Source organism: Maylandia zebra, linkage group LG12 (genome assembly GCF_041146795.1).
Source record: "Maylandia zebra isolate NMK-2024a linkage group LG12, Mzebra_GT3a, whole genome shotgun sequence".
In the NCBI taxonomy this organism is placed as follows: Eukaryota; Metazoa; Chordata; class Actinopteri; order Cichliformes; family Cichlidae; genus Maylandia; species Maylandia zebra.
In genome coordinates, this window is record NC_135178.1 from 13,914,138 (window position 1) to 13,931,501 (window position 17,364).

At 41.8% G+C, this 17,364-nt stretch overlaps 1 protein-coding gene across 3 annotated transcripts in view; it reads left to right on the forward strand.

Annotated features, from left to right (window-relative positions):
* Window positions 1-17,364, forward strand: part of dtx1 (deltex 1, E3 ubiquitin ligase) — a 48,113-nt gene that overhangs the window by 24,388 nt on the left and 6,361 nt on the right. For 2 of the 3 annotated variants that reach the window (XM_023153249.3, XM_004544181.3), the window contains 7 exons: window positions 707-1,454; window positions 8,616-8,677; window positions 8,794-8,955; window positions 11,437-11,498; window positions 11,606-11,764; window positions 13,076-13,240; window positions 17,259-17,348. In XM_023153249.3, the coding sequence (XP_023009017.1) occupies window positions 707-1,454; window positions 8,616-8,677; window positions 8,794-8,955; window positions 11,437-11,498; window positions 11,606-11,764; window positions 13,076-13,240; window positions 17,259-17,348 (1,448 nt within the window). The remainder of the gene's footprint in view (window positions 1-706; window positions 1,455-8,615; window positions 8,678-8,793; window positions 8,956-11,436; window positions 11,499-11,605; window positions 11,765-13,075; window positions 13,241-17,258; window positions 17,349-17,364) is intronic. The other variant, XM_004544182.3, reaches the window with a different exon arrangement.

Below are 17,364 nucleotides of genomic sequence, written 5' to 3' on the forward strand. Positions count from 1 at the left end.
TCAAGTTGGCGTCTCAACACTTGTTAGCTCACTTGATGAGCTTTACACAGAAAAGCTGCGGATCTCCTCAGGCTAATGTCACAGGCAGTTTCTGTCTATTTATCATCCAAACAGTTATTCATTTACTCATTAACTGTTAATTATAGCGGCACACAAGCGAGCATACATCACCAAACTGTGAAAGGCAAACCCATGTTCTATTATCTATTATTTTTTCTCATTAAATTAGCACCATCTCATTTTCGGCCTGTGGTGAGATCAATAATTGAAATACATTAAAGGGGCACTCCAACAAGCTTCTCATTATGTGTGGTGAAGCCTGTGAGTATGACTCATGATAAGTAACCGTGGTGATACATAGGGTTACTTATGCAAACTTTTAAAATCTCCATGCAGAGGCACAGACGTCATTAGAGAAGTGATTATGCATTAATGATCCTTATGATGTCATCAGGTTTTTCAGTTTCTGGGCTCCTTGTTTTTCAATCTGGAGGTGTTGGCTTTGATGCAAAAGAGGTTTTGTGAAGAAATCTGAATTGAATATTATGGACAATGTGATGCATTATGGGATATGGGATTTTCGAGGAGTCCCCCCCGCCCCCATTTCTTTTCTACATGCTAATTTTACTGGAGTGAAACATGTTATAAGCTTTCTGAATACAAAGCCGTCCTCACGTTACTTCTCTTCTCTGTTGATTCCTCTTAGGCACCATGAGACCAGTCCAGAGGAACTTCTATGATCCGTCATCTGCCCCAGGGAAAGGTGTGGTGTGGGAGTGGGAGAACGATAACGGCTCATGGACGCCGTACGACATGGAGATCTGCGTGACCATCCAGAACGCCTATGAGAAGCAGCATCCCTGGCTGGACCTGACCTCTCTGGGCTTCTGCTACCTCATCGACTTCAACAGCATGTCTCAGACCAACAGGCAGAGCCAGAGAAAGAGACGCCTGCGGAGGCGCATGGACCTGGCCTACCCGCTCATCATGGGCTCCATCCCCAAGTCCCAGTCTTGGCCTGTGGGCGCCAGCTCTGGCCAGCCCTGCTCCTGCCAGCAGTGCATCCTGGTTAACAGTACAAGAGCTGCCTCTAATGCCATCCTGGCCTCCCAGAGACGTAAACCCCACGGGGGGACGGCGGGCAACGCAGGCACTGCAGGGACCCATACCGTAGTGCGGCAGAGCAATACCTTCGCCGGTACTTCATTTTGGTCTCAAACATCCAGCTCCACCGGCACAAACAACAATAACATTAGCCTGGGAGGTGGACAAGCTAAAGCTGAACAGGTGCAGTTGCCACTGTCCGCTGCCAACTTCCCCTGTTCCCCCGTGATGCCATCTCTTTCATCTGCCCATGGCCACCACACTCTCACCATTAACGGACAGAACAATCTGAACCGTCCGGGCACCCAGCGCATTTCCGTGGGGACTGCCAGAGGAGCCATCCCAGCAGGGTAAAGATTTTTTATTGTACACAAGAGGCAAATGCACACAAAGGCATTGGCCTCTTTTCCTAGCTCAGATTTTCTGGAGTCGGCAGTGGCCTTTCACTCGATATAACGGAGGCATAATGCTCAGATTCAGTTGAATTTACAGTTCCACAGAGGCAACGGGTGGATATTAAAAGCCAAGAGCCAATTTTCATGTCTGCTACACAAAAGCGTCACCCTGAATCCGTGCTGTATATTCTGTCTTTCTCTCCCTCTTTCTGCTAATTTATAACTACTGTTGTTAACGTGCCGATCAATGAACCTGCAGGATAAAAGTCCAGCTGATTCTCCTCTGGCCCAGCTGGCCGAGGAGGAACCCTTTTCCTCCATATGTGTGCCCGCCATGGTTACTGCTCCATAACGAGCTTATGTCGGCCCCCGATAGGCGTGAAATGCTGCAGCCTCCGTTGGATCCCTCTGTTGCTTCTGCTTTGAAGTAATTTGTTGCTCTCACACTTCGCTATGGTTGTTGTGTCACGGGATGTGAAAAGACAGTTTGACACTGTATGTGGATGATCTGAACGCGTGTTTATCTGCATCATTATCTGCATGTGTGTGAACGCGTGTGCTCCGGCGTAGCTGTGGAAACCTATTTGCCACGGAGGCAGAGCTCCACTGGGGAAGCATGAATAATGGATCAAGGAAAAACGGGAGCTTCGGCAGAGCGCTCTGACCTCAGAGCAATTCAGAGAATGGAACCAAGGAATAGAAGTGTGCTAGCGTTGTAACCGATACTTCAGTGCCCCCCATCCTGCTTTCTTTTGCTAAAATAAACCCTCTCCTGATCTAATTTGATTCCATTTTGTTCTCGCCGCTCATGGGGAGAGACACACTTACTGCATGTTTGAATAACACCGTCCTGGACACACATGCTTTCACTTTGTGGCCTAATTCAGTGTCACCCCCACCCCATCCTCACCACAGCAGGTCATGACTTTGTTTGTGCGACGTACTCGGTGATGCTTCGTTCTGCATTTCAAGAATTCAGTGACAGCTCAGGTGTTCAGAGCTGTGGGCGAAATGTGACTTCTTCTTCTTTTCGTATTCTTTTTTACCTCACAGCACAATGAGTTTCTTACGAGACAGTGAGAGCTAGAGTGAGGGAGAGGAAGAGACCGAGGGGGTAAAAGGCGGAGCGCGTCATGTTCCCAGGCGAGTGGCTCGACGCACAGGATGAGTGTGGTTAACATACACACAGCAGGACATGAGAGCTTGCAAGCGCACAGACACAAACTGAAACGTGAACTCCCTCGCATATTCCCACAAGCCTGCTACAGACAGATAACAGAGTAACCCACACAGAATGTAAAACATCAGATCTGTGTTTTTTTCACACACCCACGCTCTAATATAACTGCTGGGTGCACGGAAGGTATTTGGCACATTGTGGCTCGTTCACATGACTCTATTTCGCTGTTTTATGTATGCAAACGAGGTAGCCGCTATGGATGAATCAGGCAAGGTGTACTTCAAGCCACCAGCGAGAAAAGCTGCACGCTGGTTTTCGAGACAACGCATTTGTTCCCGAGTCCATTGATGATAAAAGGCCAGATATCGATCTTTGTATCTTCTGAAAAGAATACAGGTTGTGGTTGTCAAAGCGGGGGAGGGGAGGGGGGGAGTGTTTAATGCATCTGTGTTACGTGTGAAAACATCACAAGTGGCACCATCTGCTGGCTTGTGTCAACACATCAGTTTATCTTATTACAGAGCAGCCCACATATCGCCACCTGTGCAGCTCAGCGACAGATGCAGACTGCCATAGTTTTTTGTTTCTTCTTATCACACTGTTGCATGAGCTGGAAGCAACACTGCAACTGTCTATTATTTTATTAATTATTATTATTAGATTATTTTTCTTTGCTCACTGGTTGAATTGCTTGTTTTGGGGTTTTTTTTTTAAACTGATGCCCAAAAGATATTCAGTTCACAGTGATGTAACTGGGAGAAATTAACTGACTATTTTTAAAATCAGTTCATTAAATAATACTGAACCTAGCTTGCATCATCTTTATAGATATTTCATGATATTTATGAATTCATTAAATATTTGCTGGTAAAAGAGCTGTTCGTGTTGATCTCTTTGAGTCAATAGTCTTGCATCATTTATGTGCAGCACCATGTTGCGTATATCTAATCATTCTCGAGTATTTCACCCTTAAACCAAACTCACCATCGACACGTCGAAAAAGGAACCACAGCAGGTTCTCGCTATGAGATTTATCTTGTCGTTGTGTGTTTACGCATAGATACGAGAAATGTTAACGACGAATCGTCTGCCTCTTTAAAAGATAAACAGATATCATTTGTAGCGGAATGAACAGAGGAAGAATTTCACAAGGCCTCTGGGGATTTTTTTGTTTTGTTTTGTGTTTTTTAGGCCTCCGTTGTCAGTCAAACCACTTCCTCTTGTGCACTTTCTCTCCGCTCGACCGGGTTAAGCCCTGCGCTGCAGGTCTTTAGTTAGAGCTGCTTTATAGTATTGCTTTCAGTTCTCTGACAGGTGAAAGATAAAAGGTAAAAAAAAAACAAGGCCTTGTCTTCATGAGCTGAAAGAAAGAGCTTTTTAATTGGGTGCGTTCCCTCGCTGCTATCGGCTGTGTTTACGAGCTGCTCGTGTTAAGGAGCCAGCCTGAGTTTTGACTGGAGGCCTGAGATCATTATCCCTCAGTGTGTTGCTCTGCTTCTCCTGCTCTGGCACTCCCCTCATGATGAAAATTGTTATTAAAATAAATGGAAAAATCCCGAGCCAGAGTTTTGGAAATCGTCTGTGCCATCGTTGCTTATTTTCAGGGCATTTCATTGCCACCCACACTGTAGCGGGGGCAAGCCTCTCTCTCCTGCGATACACATCAATATGCAATTAAGCACTCGTGGAGTTCTCTCCATTCGACTCTGTCTTTATAGCGCATAATAAACAGATGAGGAGATATTAGTCCTCCGTCAGCACTTCCTCAGCGAGGCTTAATGTGGTCTCTTTATTTTGGGAATCACATCTGATTAAGTCCTCAAGGCAGCTGGGAGATTCCCTCCAGAGAAGAAGTATTACTCTGAGCAGGAGATAGAGGAGGAATAGTGACCCTCATGCCCATGATCTGCAAGGGGCCTTTATTACTGTGGTGTTGATGGATGAGCTTGTGGGAGGTGGGTTTATTACTAAATTACATTGGTTTTGGGTTAGAAATTACAGCCTTAGTTATAAGAAATGCCACTCGGACACACTGTCGAAGGTTTGGGCAAAGATAGGCTCAGGTTAATTTTTACTTCATGGAGAGAAGGGAACAAAGAAGTGAACACAAGACAGGAGGATGAAAAGAATTGGAGTTGTCAGCGTAAAAGCAATCTAGAGGTGACAAGGTTCAGTGTAGTTTGCTGAATGTGGAAAAGGTCCGCGCTTGTTTACGCTGACAATGAGTTATAATTGCTCTCAAGGTCTGAGCACAAGCCAACAGAGCCCATTGTTGAGGATCATTGATTGTTTTAACCCTAAAGTGGCTGTTTTGGTGAGGACAACTCAGGGTTTTTAACATGAATGTTGGCGTTTCTTGATGAAATAATCAACATCAAAAGTTATTCCGTGTTCGAGATTTTTAGCGTCATGTGGTTTAAGGCGCGATTCAGAGGCACAGGGTTCACTGATTTCAGAGGTTCCCATTTCTAAATGAAAAAACAAGAAAGGCAAGAGAATTGTGTACAAAAGGAGACAGATGTCCACAGCTGTACACTGGCTACAGGTTGTCTGGCTGCCAGTTTAATGTGTAATCAGAGATTTGAAGGAAAGAACGCGCTCCAAGATGTGCGTCTATGTGTAGGAGTGCGTGTCTTTCTGGTTAGGTGATAAGAATTATCAATAGCATCTAATGTTTGTGTGTTTTGTGTTTCGGCTTGTGTAGATTTTATCGTACCACGGAGTTTCCATCTTTTTTTGAGATCTTCTCTAGAATCTATATGCAGTACAAATGAAACTAACTAATGTCTTGTTCTAGTACAGATCCACTGCTGTGTGTGCTTTTAGTTTGTCCACAATGAGATGGCGTTAAGGGCTCTTGTGTTGTGTCGTCCCCCTTTTTTCTTCTCATGAAAATGATTTGTTTGATCACAGGACTCTCTGTGAACTGCTTAAATTAAACATGCACTCATAAAGGGAGGCATCTGAAGGATTCTCCCACTGGGTGGCAGTGAATATATTTATTTTTCTTGTTTGTTAGATTACTTTTTACTTTTGTTCTGCTTTTGGTTTTTGGGTTTTTTTTATATAAACTTTTACACTTTCGTACACATTTTTTTATTCCAGACACAGAAAAATAGACCGCCGACCTCTTGACTCAAACTGGTGCTTTCATTGAGTGAAGGGCGGCTGTGTACTGTGAAGTATTGACTGGTTAGTTTTTGTTACACGCGCAGACTGCAGGAGGTGAGTTCGTCTATTAATTCTTCCTCTGTGGCTGAAGGTGTGAAATCACTCACTGGTGTCTTTTTTTGGACAAAAATCAAATCTGACGTGCCCATCCCCCACCTCCCACCCCCCTCTGAATTTGACTTTCTGACATAAGGCATTTATCAGAGCTGCACATCGCTGTATTTTTTTGTTACACTCCAGAACAAAAGCAAGCTGATCCCGGTTTCTGGCCCGCTGGTGTGAGACGCAGCGTATTTGAGTCCTTCCCAGAAATGCAGTGGCACACATCGGCTTCAGTCAGACCTCGTGTCCCTTTGTTATTGCACTCAGCTTATTGAGCGGCTTCCCCTGGTGTAAGAACCGAGTCCCTCACTAATATCAAAGCGCTGTGTTGATGCGGATTTGTGCAGTGCCTAGAGCTACAGGGTCTGACACTTCACTCCTTTCATACAAAGAGCAAAGAGACGTGCGCAGGAGTGTGTGTGTGAAGGTGTGTGTACGTGTTTGTAGTCAATAAACTGAGAACTCTAGTGATTCAGTGAGAGCACAGCATTGAACATCCGGAGATGATGGCTACCTTTAACTCCACGTTATTTGAAACATGGGTTGGTTTAGAAGTGTAGCAGGTTTGCCACAGTAACCACAGGGTTGAAGGTAGTTAGTGCACACATTTCTTTACTAATCACTCCTCCGACAACTGTGCGGCTTCGGAGCGTAATGACTCTGTGCTGCAGTCTGCCCGCACCGAATGCAGGCCAGGTGTGCCACTCTTTCCACCGGCGCACCTCCCTCAGCCGACCTGCCCCACTTCTACGTCCAAGAGCCGAGCCATTATCTACACCGCACCACCACAGTGAGCTGTATTACAGGTGTCTAAGGTTACCTTCCTAAAAAGAGAGAGACCCTGGCTTTGTTCAAAATATGTAGTGCTTGAGAAATTTATTAGACCAACACACAGGGTAAGGCTGATGCCCCAGCTGGCCTAAGTTAACAGCATTGGTAATTACCAACATGTTCCTGTAATGGTTGTCCATCAGTCTGCACAAGCTCTTGTCACACAAGTTTGTTTGTTTCCTGTTAAACAGTTCTTCTACTCTAGATGATTTCTTCCATATAAACACTTTGTCTCTATCTTCACTTGTTGCCAAAGGGCATTAAAGTACAGACCTATATTTTTTTTATTTCCTAAGTGGTGAAATACAAGCTTCATTTTATTCCAGAATCCCATTAATGATATTAATTTCTGGAGGTCTCAATGGAGACATGATATATGATTTTCCCTTGGAGCCACCATTCTCAAAATATCCTCACATCAGTTCATATTGTGACCTAGTCTTCGCGGTTTCTTCTTCTAATGTCATTCTTACCATCAACTCTAATAATATTAAAACAATAAATCTAAAAATGAACAACGGCTTCCTTCTTCGTAAAATAATATGTATGAAGGCCTAACCAAGTGTCCTAGTGTAATTTTTGCAATTTAAGAGGAATTTAAATGGTTATAAAACTTTATTAGAATTTTTTAGTCCTCTTTTCCACCTGTTTGGAGTCTAAACTGTTAACAGGAATAAAAATGTGTGGTTTGAAACTATCCATTTCAAAGTAAAGTGCTTGTTTTCATCACATTGTCTCACACTGGCTTACGTTTGTTTTTTTATAATTGTCTGCTGTCCATTGCTTTCAAATTTAGTAAAATTTACAGGCTGCTTCCTTTAGGAGTCGCCATAGTGGATAACCTGCCTCCATTTTATCCCCGGTTTCCTCTTCTATAACACCAACCCTCTGCATGTCTTCTATCACTACTTCCATGAACCTCTGCTGAGATCTTCCTCTTTTCCGCCTGGAATATGGCAGCTCCATACGTCCTTTGTCCAATACATCCACCATCGCTCGTCTGTACATGTCCGAACCACCTCTGCCTTGCCTCTTTAACTTAAACGCAAATCGCTTGACCCAACCTGTCCCTCTCATGTACTGACTTCTAATGCTGTCTATCCTCGTAGCTCCCAATGAAAATCTTTCCATTTACCCGGGCTTGGGATCAGCACTAAGAGTACATTTGAGTACACCATCACATTTGGTGTGATTTTATTTATTAGGTGTTTTTTAAAGGGCAGTGTAATCTCAGCTTTAATAACTCTTAGTTTGATGGCTTTGTACTTTTAATCCAGGGAAAGGAAACGTGTTCCTGTGCTCTGCTTCGCTCGGGGAAATTTGCGCGCTCATATTAATGCCCCTGTTTTTGCCCGCTGTGCTTCATAGATCTTGAAGAGTGAGCAAGTCAACTGTCTTTGTCGTCTGTGTTTGTCATGAACTTCAACCTCTCCGAATGTCATCCTGAATCAGACTCTGCGGCAGCGCTTTGCACAAGTCGAGTTGTCTCATCCTACTGCAGTTGTCTTCGTCTTTGTGGTGAAGCACATTTGACATTTTAGCTTGAGTGTTTTTCATGCCACGCAGAGCAGAACTGTCTGCTGCTTTCAGGTTTTTCAGCTGTGGCATAACAAGCAGTTGTACACAAATGGGACCGTTTACCATCCATTTTAGCAGTCGCAGGGTCATTTACAGATTATAAGCTGTGTATTAAATGGACCCGCATGGCGAGAAGCATCTGTCTGTGTGATGTGAGCAATTCTCTTTGTAGAGACCTTTGAGTAAGGGACTGTAACAACACTGTACTTATAATATTACTATTTTTATGCCTTTTCATTTCTTTTTTCTTAAAGGGTTCCTGCACTCCCAGTTAAAAACTTGACTGGTTCTGGACCAGTGCACCCAGCCTTAGCAGGTTAGACCAAATCTGCTGTGCAGCATCTGTTTAGCAATCAGCTATAAATGATCGTTTTTGCTGAGATGAGTAATGTTTGTTTATTTTTCTGTGTGTGTGCCCTACCCATGCGTCAGGTATGACAGGTATCCTGATGTGCGCTGCAGGTCTGCCCGTTTGCCTGACTCGAGCACCAAAACCTATACTGCACCCACCCCCCATCAACAAGAGCGACATGAAACCTGTGCCAGGAATCAACGGCATGCGCCGCAAAACCAAGAAAAAGCACCTAAGAAGAGGTGAGACGGCGGGACCGAACAACAGAATGAATTCAGAACAACAGCACTGTAGTTTGTAGTTTTATAATAAGTGAAGAAATGAGAAATGCACAGATGAGAGAAATCTGCCAACCACTGACAGACCATCTTTGTTCTGCCAAACTTTGCGACATGTTTCAGCCTTCTGAGTGTTGAAACTGCAAAATAAGCCACCAAATAAACTGTTGAGGGATCCATAATTGTTCCATAAGGTTAGCAGTGGCTCAGATTTCACCCAAGTTTGCTAACAGTCAGTTTGAAAAGCATTCCTGTACCTTTCAAAAAGCTCATATATGTATACAGTAAAATAACAACTTCATAAATGTAACACTACATTCAGATTGATACATGAAGACACAATGAAAGGCACAGTTACACTGAGCCGGTTCGAAAGGGCATCTGGTGTATAGTTGGAGAACTCTGGGCCTGAGTAAGTGTTGGTCGATGCAAGCAGTGGAAACCACAGACCTCCCCGGGGAGTTTTTGTATTAATTGAACAGTCAGACTGTTGGATTTCTATCCTTGCACTGCACTTGTCCTCTTAGTCAGTCCTTCAAGCATCTCACCATTGTGAACAAAGATTTTGTTTAGAGATACACCAGTTTGAATTTCCTTCAACTGTGACGTGCCGGTATCAGTATCAGTAAGAACAGCATGCGCCAACAAAAGCATTCCTCAATGCATAGTGTTATTTTCATTATAAAAGAAATTATTAAAGTTTACAAAAGCAAGTGCAACAAATGTCAGGTACTCACATCATCCGCTGTGTTTATAACGTCACCAGATAACAGCCTTTTTTTCTTTCCTGCTTCTTTAGCTTTAAACAATTTGCCTTTTCTTAGCTTCTTTAAAATCTCCTTGTTCAGTTGAGAGATGGTGATTTAAGTATCCAATTAGGTTTGTTGTTACAACAGTTTTTTGCGGTGGTCCTTATTCAAATTCACCAAAATCAAGCTTTTAAACAAAAAAAACCCCAAAAAACAAGAGCCTATGCTAACAGCTATGTGAGACTACCTTTGGGTAAGGCCTAGAGCTAAGCTAAATGCTAACACAGCTAATATATCCAGACTGCCTGGTAATAGCTAGCTACTGTAGCACTAAATATATAGTTATTAGTTTTGCAAGTACACTTGGCCTTAAACTAGAATTTAAAACATGCTATTAGAAGGTATCTTTTATATGAATGTATTACTATCAAGCCAAGTTGTGCGAAAACTTTAAAAATTGCAAATTTATGACCATATATTTATTTTAGCCTCAACAAATGCTGCAGACTATTACAACACGTTCTCACTCCCAAAACGTAATATTTGATGCTAGGTGACAAATCGTCAACATATTACGCTTCCAGACACCCACCACATCCCAAGTGACAAGATCAGAAAAATGAGGAAACATGAGAACTGTTTGGAATCAATCTCACATGTTCGTTCATTTTACTTAAATCACTTTGGAAAACGCAGTTTAACGTCATTAAAGTGCTGGCAAAGGTTAGGGATAGGGTTAGGGATAAGGTTAGTGTTAGGGCTGGAATACATGGCTGGTACATGTATTACTGCGGGACTGTCATTCAACTGGATTTCATCCATAAACTGGTGCGTAGCATTAGAACGCGGAAGGTCACCTTTCACATACCTCAGGAACGCCACGGGATGTGACAAATAGTCGGGATGTTAGGCCTCGGGAGTGAGAACGGGCTGACTATTACCAAAAAACAGCAAAACTAATAAAATAAAATAAAATAAAATCTTCTGCTGTAGTAATTAGAAATTATTGACCTTTCAAATGTTACTTCAGGTAACAGACAAATATGCAACCTATGTGTTTGTGTCTGATTTGATTTCTATTGCTCTGCTTTCTGCACCCAGAACAATCAGAGAAGTGAATGAAGCTGTCAAATAACAACAGAGTAAAATTATTCTTAATTAATTTATTAACTTTTTCTCTGTCTTTCTCCTCCTTTTTTCTGTTTTCACCTCTCCTTCTCTTCACACATTTCTACCTCCTGCATACCCTTTATACCTGAGGATTTGGGGGGGACAAAAGCTGTCTCCTTCCCTCACTACTCTCTGCCTGTGTTCACTGGCTCTCCCTCAAATGAACAAACAAAAGCTCGGGGGGGAAAAAAGGTTGCCTGTAAGCGTATTAGGGATGTAAGCTGTGGGTGTGCTCTCAGCCATACCAGCCTGGTTGCACACAGGGATTATGAGAGTGTGGGGTTGCCAGTGTTATGTGGCAGCTTCAAGGTGACCTCCTCTTGAACATCACTAACATGTGTACTGTTTCCACGTGCACACTTTCTTTTATTGGTAAAAAAAAAAGAAAGAAAAGAAAGGCACATGGGGCAGAGTAGTCTCTGAGACTGATCTGATGTTATTCTCTTGTTTTTGAATAGTCAATTTTCTCTTTACTCACACTTACCTGTGGCTTGTTCTCATGACTTTTGTGACTTATTTTTAAAAGGGAAAAACCCAGAAGATGTGGTGCGACGATACACTGAGAAGATTAAAGTGGTGCCAGATGAGGTGAGAATAAAACCCATCGGTGCGCATATTCAGGATTTAAGTTGCTTCATGAGTACAGTCATGTACATGTCAAATGGCAGCTCAAGTATTTTGGCCCGCTATTCCAGGACTGTACCATCTGCATGGAGAGGCTGGTCATGTCATCCGGCTATGAAGGCGTCCTGCAGCACAAAGGCATCAAGCCAGAGCTGGTGGGCAAACTTGGCAAGTGTGGGCACATGTACCATCTGCTATGCCTGGTGGCCATGTACAACAATGGCAATAAGGTGGGTAAAAGCTTGCGAGCCAGACGCTGTTATGATGTCACGCTAGGCTCAAATTCTAAACTCGCGATGTCTTACAGCTCGACGGGGTTGCACGGCACTGGCAGATGATGGCCCTCGATATTGCTGCTAACAGATGGAAAGCTTATATAGCCTCATCTGATCAGTCTTGACAGCACAGTATTTTGTAAAATTACTTTGGACACTGATGTTTGCTTGCAGGAAATTCAGATTCACTGCTTGCAACTGCAAACAAAAGAACACCATGCTGCACTGTTGGTGCTCCAGAACAAAAAAATCAAGACAAATCAAAGTTTCTATTGTGCATTTAAAATACCTCAGTTCACCAAAATGCTGTACAGTTTGTACAAAATACACACTATACACAAGGATCACTAAATGAACAATAAATATACAACAGAAATGTAATAAAACAAAGTAAATAAGTCTGTTTTTGCACAATAAAGCCAGGGAACTCTGCTCAACTAGACGTGAAAGCAAGAACAAATGGGTCTTTAGAAGATTGGGAGCCACCACTGAAAAGTCTCAATCACCTCTAATTTAAATCCTTGATCTGGGAATTTCCAAGAGCAGGTCGTTCGTAGATGTCCGTGCTCAGCTAAGAGTCTAGGGTTTCCAAAGTTCTGTTAAGTAACAGGGTGACAAACCATGAGGTTTAAAAAGAAGGAATAAACGTTTAAACTGGATCCTGAAATGGAAGTAAAGCCAGTCTAAGGAAGCCAATATGGGTGTAATGTGATCACACCATTTTTCCCCTTTAAATAAAAGTGTGAATTACAAAAGTAACAAAAACAACAAACTTCTTATTTACATTTTACTGTAACAATCTATGCAGATGATTCTACTTTTTATTTGTCCAGTTTTTAAAATTCCCCTCTTTGAATTTAGATTTTTCTTTAAGCTGCGATAGGTGATATTGCTGTACTACATTATAATAGATGTGTAAATCCTACTGTGGCTCCAGAAAGAACTGCAGTGGTGTATTTTTTCCCAGCTCTACTTGGGGATAAAGACTAACAACTCCTGAGAAAAATATGTTTTTTTATCCACTAAATATTAAAATATATTTACCAGTTAGTTCCTAACATCGTCTATCTGCTGTTTGGAATCATTCTATTTGAAATTTAAAATGAGCAGAAACAAATAAAAGGCATTTTTCAGTCTCAATATTTGATATATTGTCTCTAGGCTGAAAAAAGAAATTGCAAATCATCCATTTAATTTGGGGTTTTGGAAACAAAGTGGTTTAATTTTATTGCGTCATTAACGTCAAATCATTATTTTTCTCCAAAGCAGGATGGCAGTCTTCAGTGCCCAACGTGCAAAACCATCTATGGGGAGAAAACAGGCACGCAGCCCCCCGGGAAGATGGAGTACCACGTCATACCACACTGCTTGCCAGGCTATCCAGACTCAAAGACCATCCGCATTGTCTACGATATTCCTGCCGGGATCCAGGTGAGAGCCGTCTCACTTCACCTAATCCACCACCCTGCCTTTCTACCCTGATCCGCTGTCTCTTGCCTCTAAATCTGTGACCTTTTACAACTGCTTATCTGCTTAAGTTGGATGGAGAGTTACTCACGCAGGAAGCTGAGGTGTCGGGATCCTGAGGAAACAGCATTTTTAGGAATTAAGCAGTGATTCAGGGCAAAGACAAAGAAGTATCTAAGAGTAATTCTCTCTCATGGTAAAGGCTTATGTTGTATAAGAAATATATAGAGTGAAAACATGCATGTTTTTTTGTCCTTATAAATATAGGCATACAAGTCTGCCTTCCCTTAGTTGATTTGTCTTTCAGCTTATACATCAAACTGATTAACATTAATAAGAAAATTAAACAGCTGGGATTTGCAATTGGATTTCACCGGGTCTGAGCTGGTGGTATTTTGGCTGGTATTTTCTCCTGACTCCTGAGATGAGCTCAAATTGAGTCAATAAGCTGACCTTTTTCCACCAGCGGAGAAGGCATAGAGCCCCCAGGGATAGCGCTGGGGGTCATCTGACCACTCAGATCAGCATAACAACACAATACACTATTGCCAGGGGACATTACTGTAGGTCTGTCTTTTTCCCCTCCTGCAGTTCAGCCTGCACTCTAGACAACATGAGTGATCATCATAGATGGTCAGGTTTACACTCTGTACTCTGTGGACGATAGCAAAATAATTGGGTGAGTAGGGAAGTGGTGACGCTGTGCATATTGTCCATCTTCTTTTGCCTTTTCAGTCTATGCCAGCACCCAAAACTGTATGATGAAAATAGTAGCACACTATAATGGGCTTTATACTTGTACATCTTTAATAGGTTAAAGTAGGTGGTGTGTTCACTTCAATTCAGTTCAGTTTTATTTTACATAGCACCAAATCACAACAACAGTTGCCTCAAGGTGCTTTATATTGTAAGATAAAGACCCCAAAGTAATACAGAGAAAACCCCAACAATCACACAGCGCTTGGTGACAGTAGGAAAGAAAAACTCCCCTTTAACAGGAAGTAACCTCCAGCAGAACCAGGCTTAGGGAGGGGTGCCATCTGCTATAGTGGGAGGCGGGGTTAGGGGAAGGAGACAGGAGACAGGAGAGAGACTCAATGTGGTTTACAAAGATCATCAGAGGAAGTTCTAAATGGTCGAGAATCTAACGCTCTAACCTTCTGAGCTTTTGGTGTCACGAGGGCACCTACAAGATAGTACAGAATGAATGGAGAAATGTCATTTCTGTTGTTGGTGGTGTTGATTTTTTTTTCTTTTTTGTGTAGTTGTAGTTAATGTTAATGTTCAGTTTTTAGATTTGAATTGAATTTTGATTGCACCACAAGCCACTTTATGGCATGAACTATTTTGATTTCATGCACAAATAGAGGAGCGGCAGAGAGTTTCTAGCTGCCTGGTTGGAGTCTGCCATGCTAATACTTTTTGTAGTTACCTTTTAGTAATAGGTGCTGATGAGGGGATTGTCCTCCCATAAACCCAGCACTCGCTGATGAATAGATGTCTTAATGTTTGTGAACATCAGAACAGTTTGAGAAAAACAATAACATTTTTAAATATTGATCTTCTTCCCAGTGTTTGATCATCACAAGTAGCAAGTAGCGCTATGATCAAAAGGACACATTTCTGCATCCCACACTAGAAAAAAGTTCAAAATCAAACAGATTTTCTTGTTAAAACCAAGAATGCCATCCACTGGTTGAAAAGCCCACACTACACTGCCGATGTATATGTGAAGAAAACTAAATGAGATTTAAAGATCAGCCTCTTCGAACATAAAAGCAACTTCAAGAAGAAAGTTGAAAGAAGCCCAATGACATTTTATTTCAACTGCCATCGTGTGTGATCTCCTTAAAGACAAACTCGAAACCTACATTTGTTACAGAGACGAGAATACTGGCTTTGTGTTCTATAAATTGAAAACGCTAAAGGTTCAAATTAAGGATTAGCATTGAGCTGCTTTTTGTAATTCCAGGAAAACACATAACAACACTAGCACCCTCCTTTTAACATACTTTGTGTGACGCTATTTCATTTAAGTACTTGGGGTTCATCTCATTTGTAGGCCCAACAGGGCTATTTCATCCAGCAAGTGCAGTAGATGGTGCAATATTCCTGCAGATTTACATAATACACATGTAATCAGTGTCATGGTATTGATAGTTTATGTTTATGTATTTGTGTCGTTTATGTTTAACTGTGACTGATGACATATCACTTTATCATTAGTCCACCTGGACTAATGATGGCTTGTAGCTGAAACCTATTTGTTTTGGTCTTTAATGAACATTAAGAAGTATACTCATCCGTGATCAGTTAGTATTAGTGCCGTGTACTTTACATTGGTACAATACTCGAACCAATGTAAAGTAAATAAAGTCAAATACTGATACTTTTAACCTATAAAGGCTATGAGAGCAGTGTGCCATGACTTATAAGATGAATCATCAATTTACAAATTATGAACACATTTTAATGTGTAATTAAAAATTATTGTGATTTTTAAAAACACATCTTTCAGCTTTTCATGTATTTTGAAACTGGGATTTGTTGGAGACCTGGAATGTAAACGTGCGTGTCTCTAAAGCACTTTGGGTCAGCTTCTGTTGCTTACATTTGCTATAGGCTATACATAAAATAAACATGACAGTCACCACAAACACAAAGAGGTTCAGACATGTTTTATAATGCATGTCTGAGGTCATTTTTGTCATTTCCAAAAAAAACATGAACAATCCAGTGGACTACGTGGTTCCTTAGAGGATAGGAACCACGTATTGATCACATCGTGGTAGTATCAACCTGATACTGCTATCGATGCTGTATTTGGACCGATCTGCCCACTTTTAGGCAGCACACGTTAGCAGGAAGATAGATTTATGGTTAAAATTGGCTTCGTTGTGAGAAAAAACAGGATATTAGTCTCATTTCAGTGTGATGATATAATCAATATTTTACTTGCAAAAGCTAAAATATAATTTCTATTTCTAGATGCAGGCATAAATCAGTCACTCCCATTCATTGGAGGCCACATTGCACTCCCCCTTTTGGGGGAATTACAGCTATTTTCGGTGCGCTGGGATTAATCAAAAGTGGAATGACTCTCTCTGGATCACCTCTGATGTAACTTTTGAACCGTATGCCTGATTTTCGAAAATAGCATACCTCTGGAGTCACTGAAACGAGCTGAGTTTAAAGAGTCTCGTGATATCAGTTTCTGCTTTATCTAATTTTATTTAAAAAGTTTCTTCATCTTTTGGCCACACCTGTTTTTTTTCTAACCATCTCGGCACTTCTTTCCAAAGACTGTCAAAAAATGAGTCATGAGAGGGCAGCACAGAACTTTTTTCCTGTTATTGCTTACAGCCAGCTTTTAGCATGATCTGATCAAGTTGCCATGGCGACTGTGCCCTGCTGAACTACCTGATTCCATCAAAGCTTCTTGCAGCTTTATTTTTAGGTGGTATTATATTAGTGGTACAGTGAAAAGGGGCCTTATAACCTGTCCAAGACGTGTGCTTAATAGAAGCACAAAGAACACACAAAAGACCGGGAAAGGCAAATGTGTTGTTACAGCAACCAAAGCCTGGGAATATTACCAAAATGTAAACATAAAAAAGGAAAATGAAATAGGAAAATGGACAAAAAACAAGAGAAATTTGTTATAACAAGGCTGCTTTAACTGTGTGACGTATTTTTATTGATAAGGTTGAGGGAATTGGTGGGACCCTGGCTTTGATGAGCTACAAGATTTTTATTTCATGCTAGTGGTTTCAAAGCACTTTATTTTGACAGAGACTGAACATATTACTGCATATTGAAAGTAACATAGTTCCCAGCTGATTATTTTACAAAAGCCTCGTTTAAGCGATGTGAGCAGTAAAGCTTGTCCTGTGGGTGCTGTTGACATTTCCCACACAATTAAGTCATAATTGCAAGTGAAGGCGTTGTAACTTTTGTTTTTTCTTCTTGACATTTTCACCAGACCAATGAGCACCCCAACCCTGGGAAGAAGTTCAGTGCCAGAGGGTTCCCTCGACACTGCTACCTCCCCGACAGTGAGAAAGGCAGGAAGGTAAGCTGCGACGCAG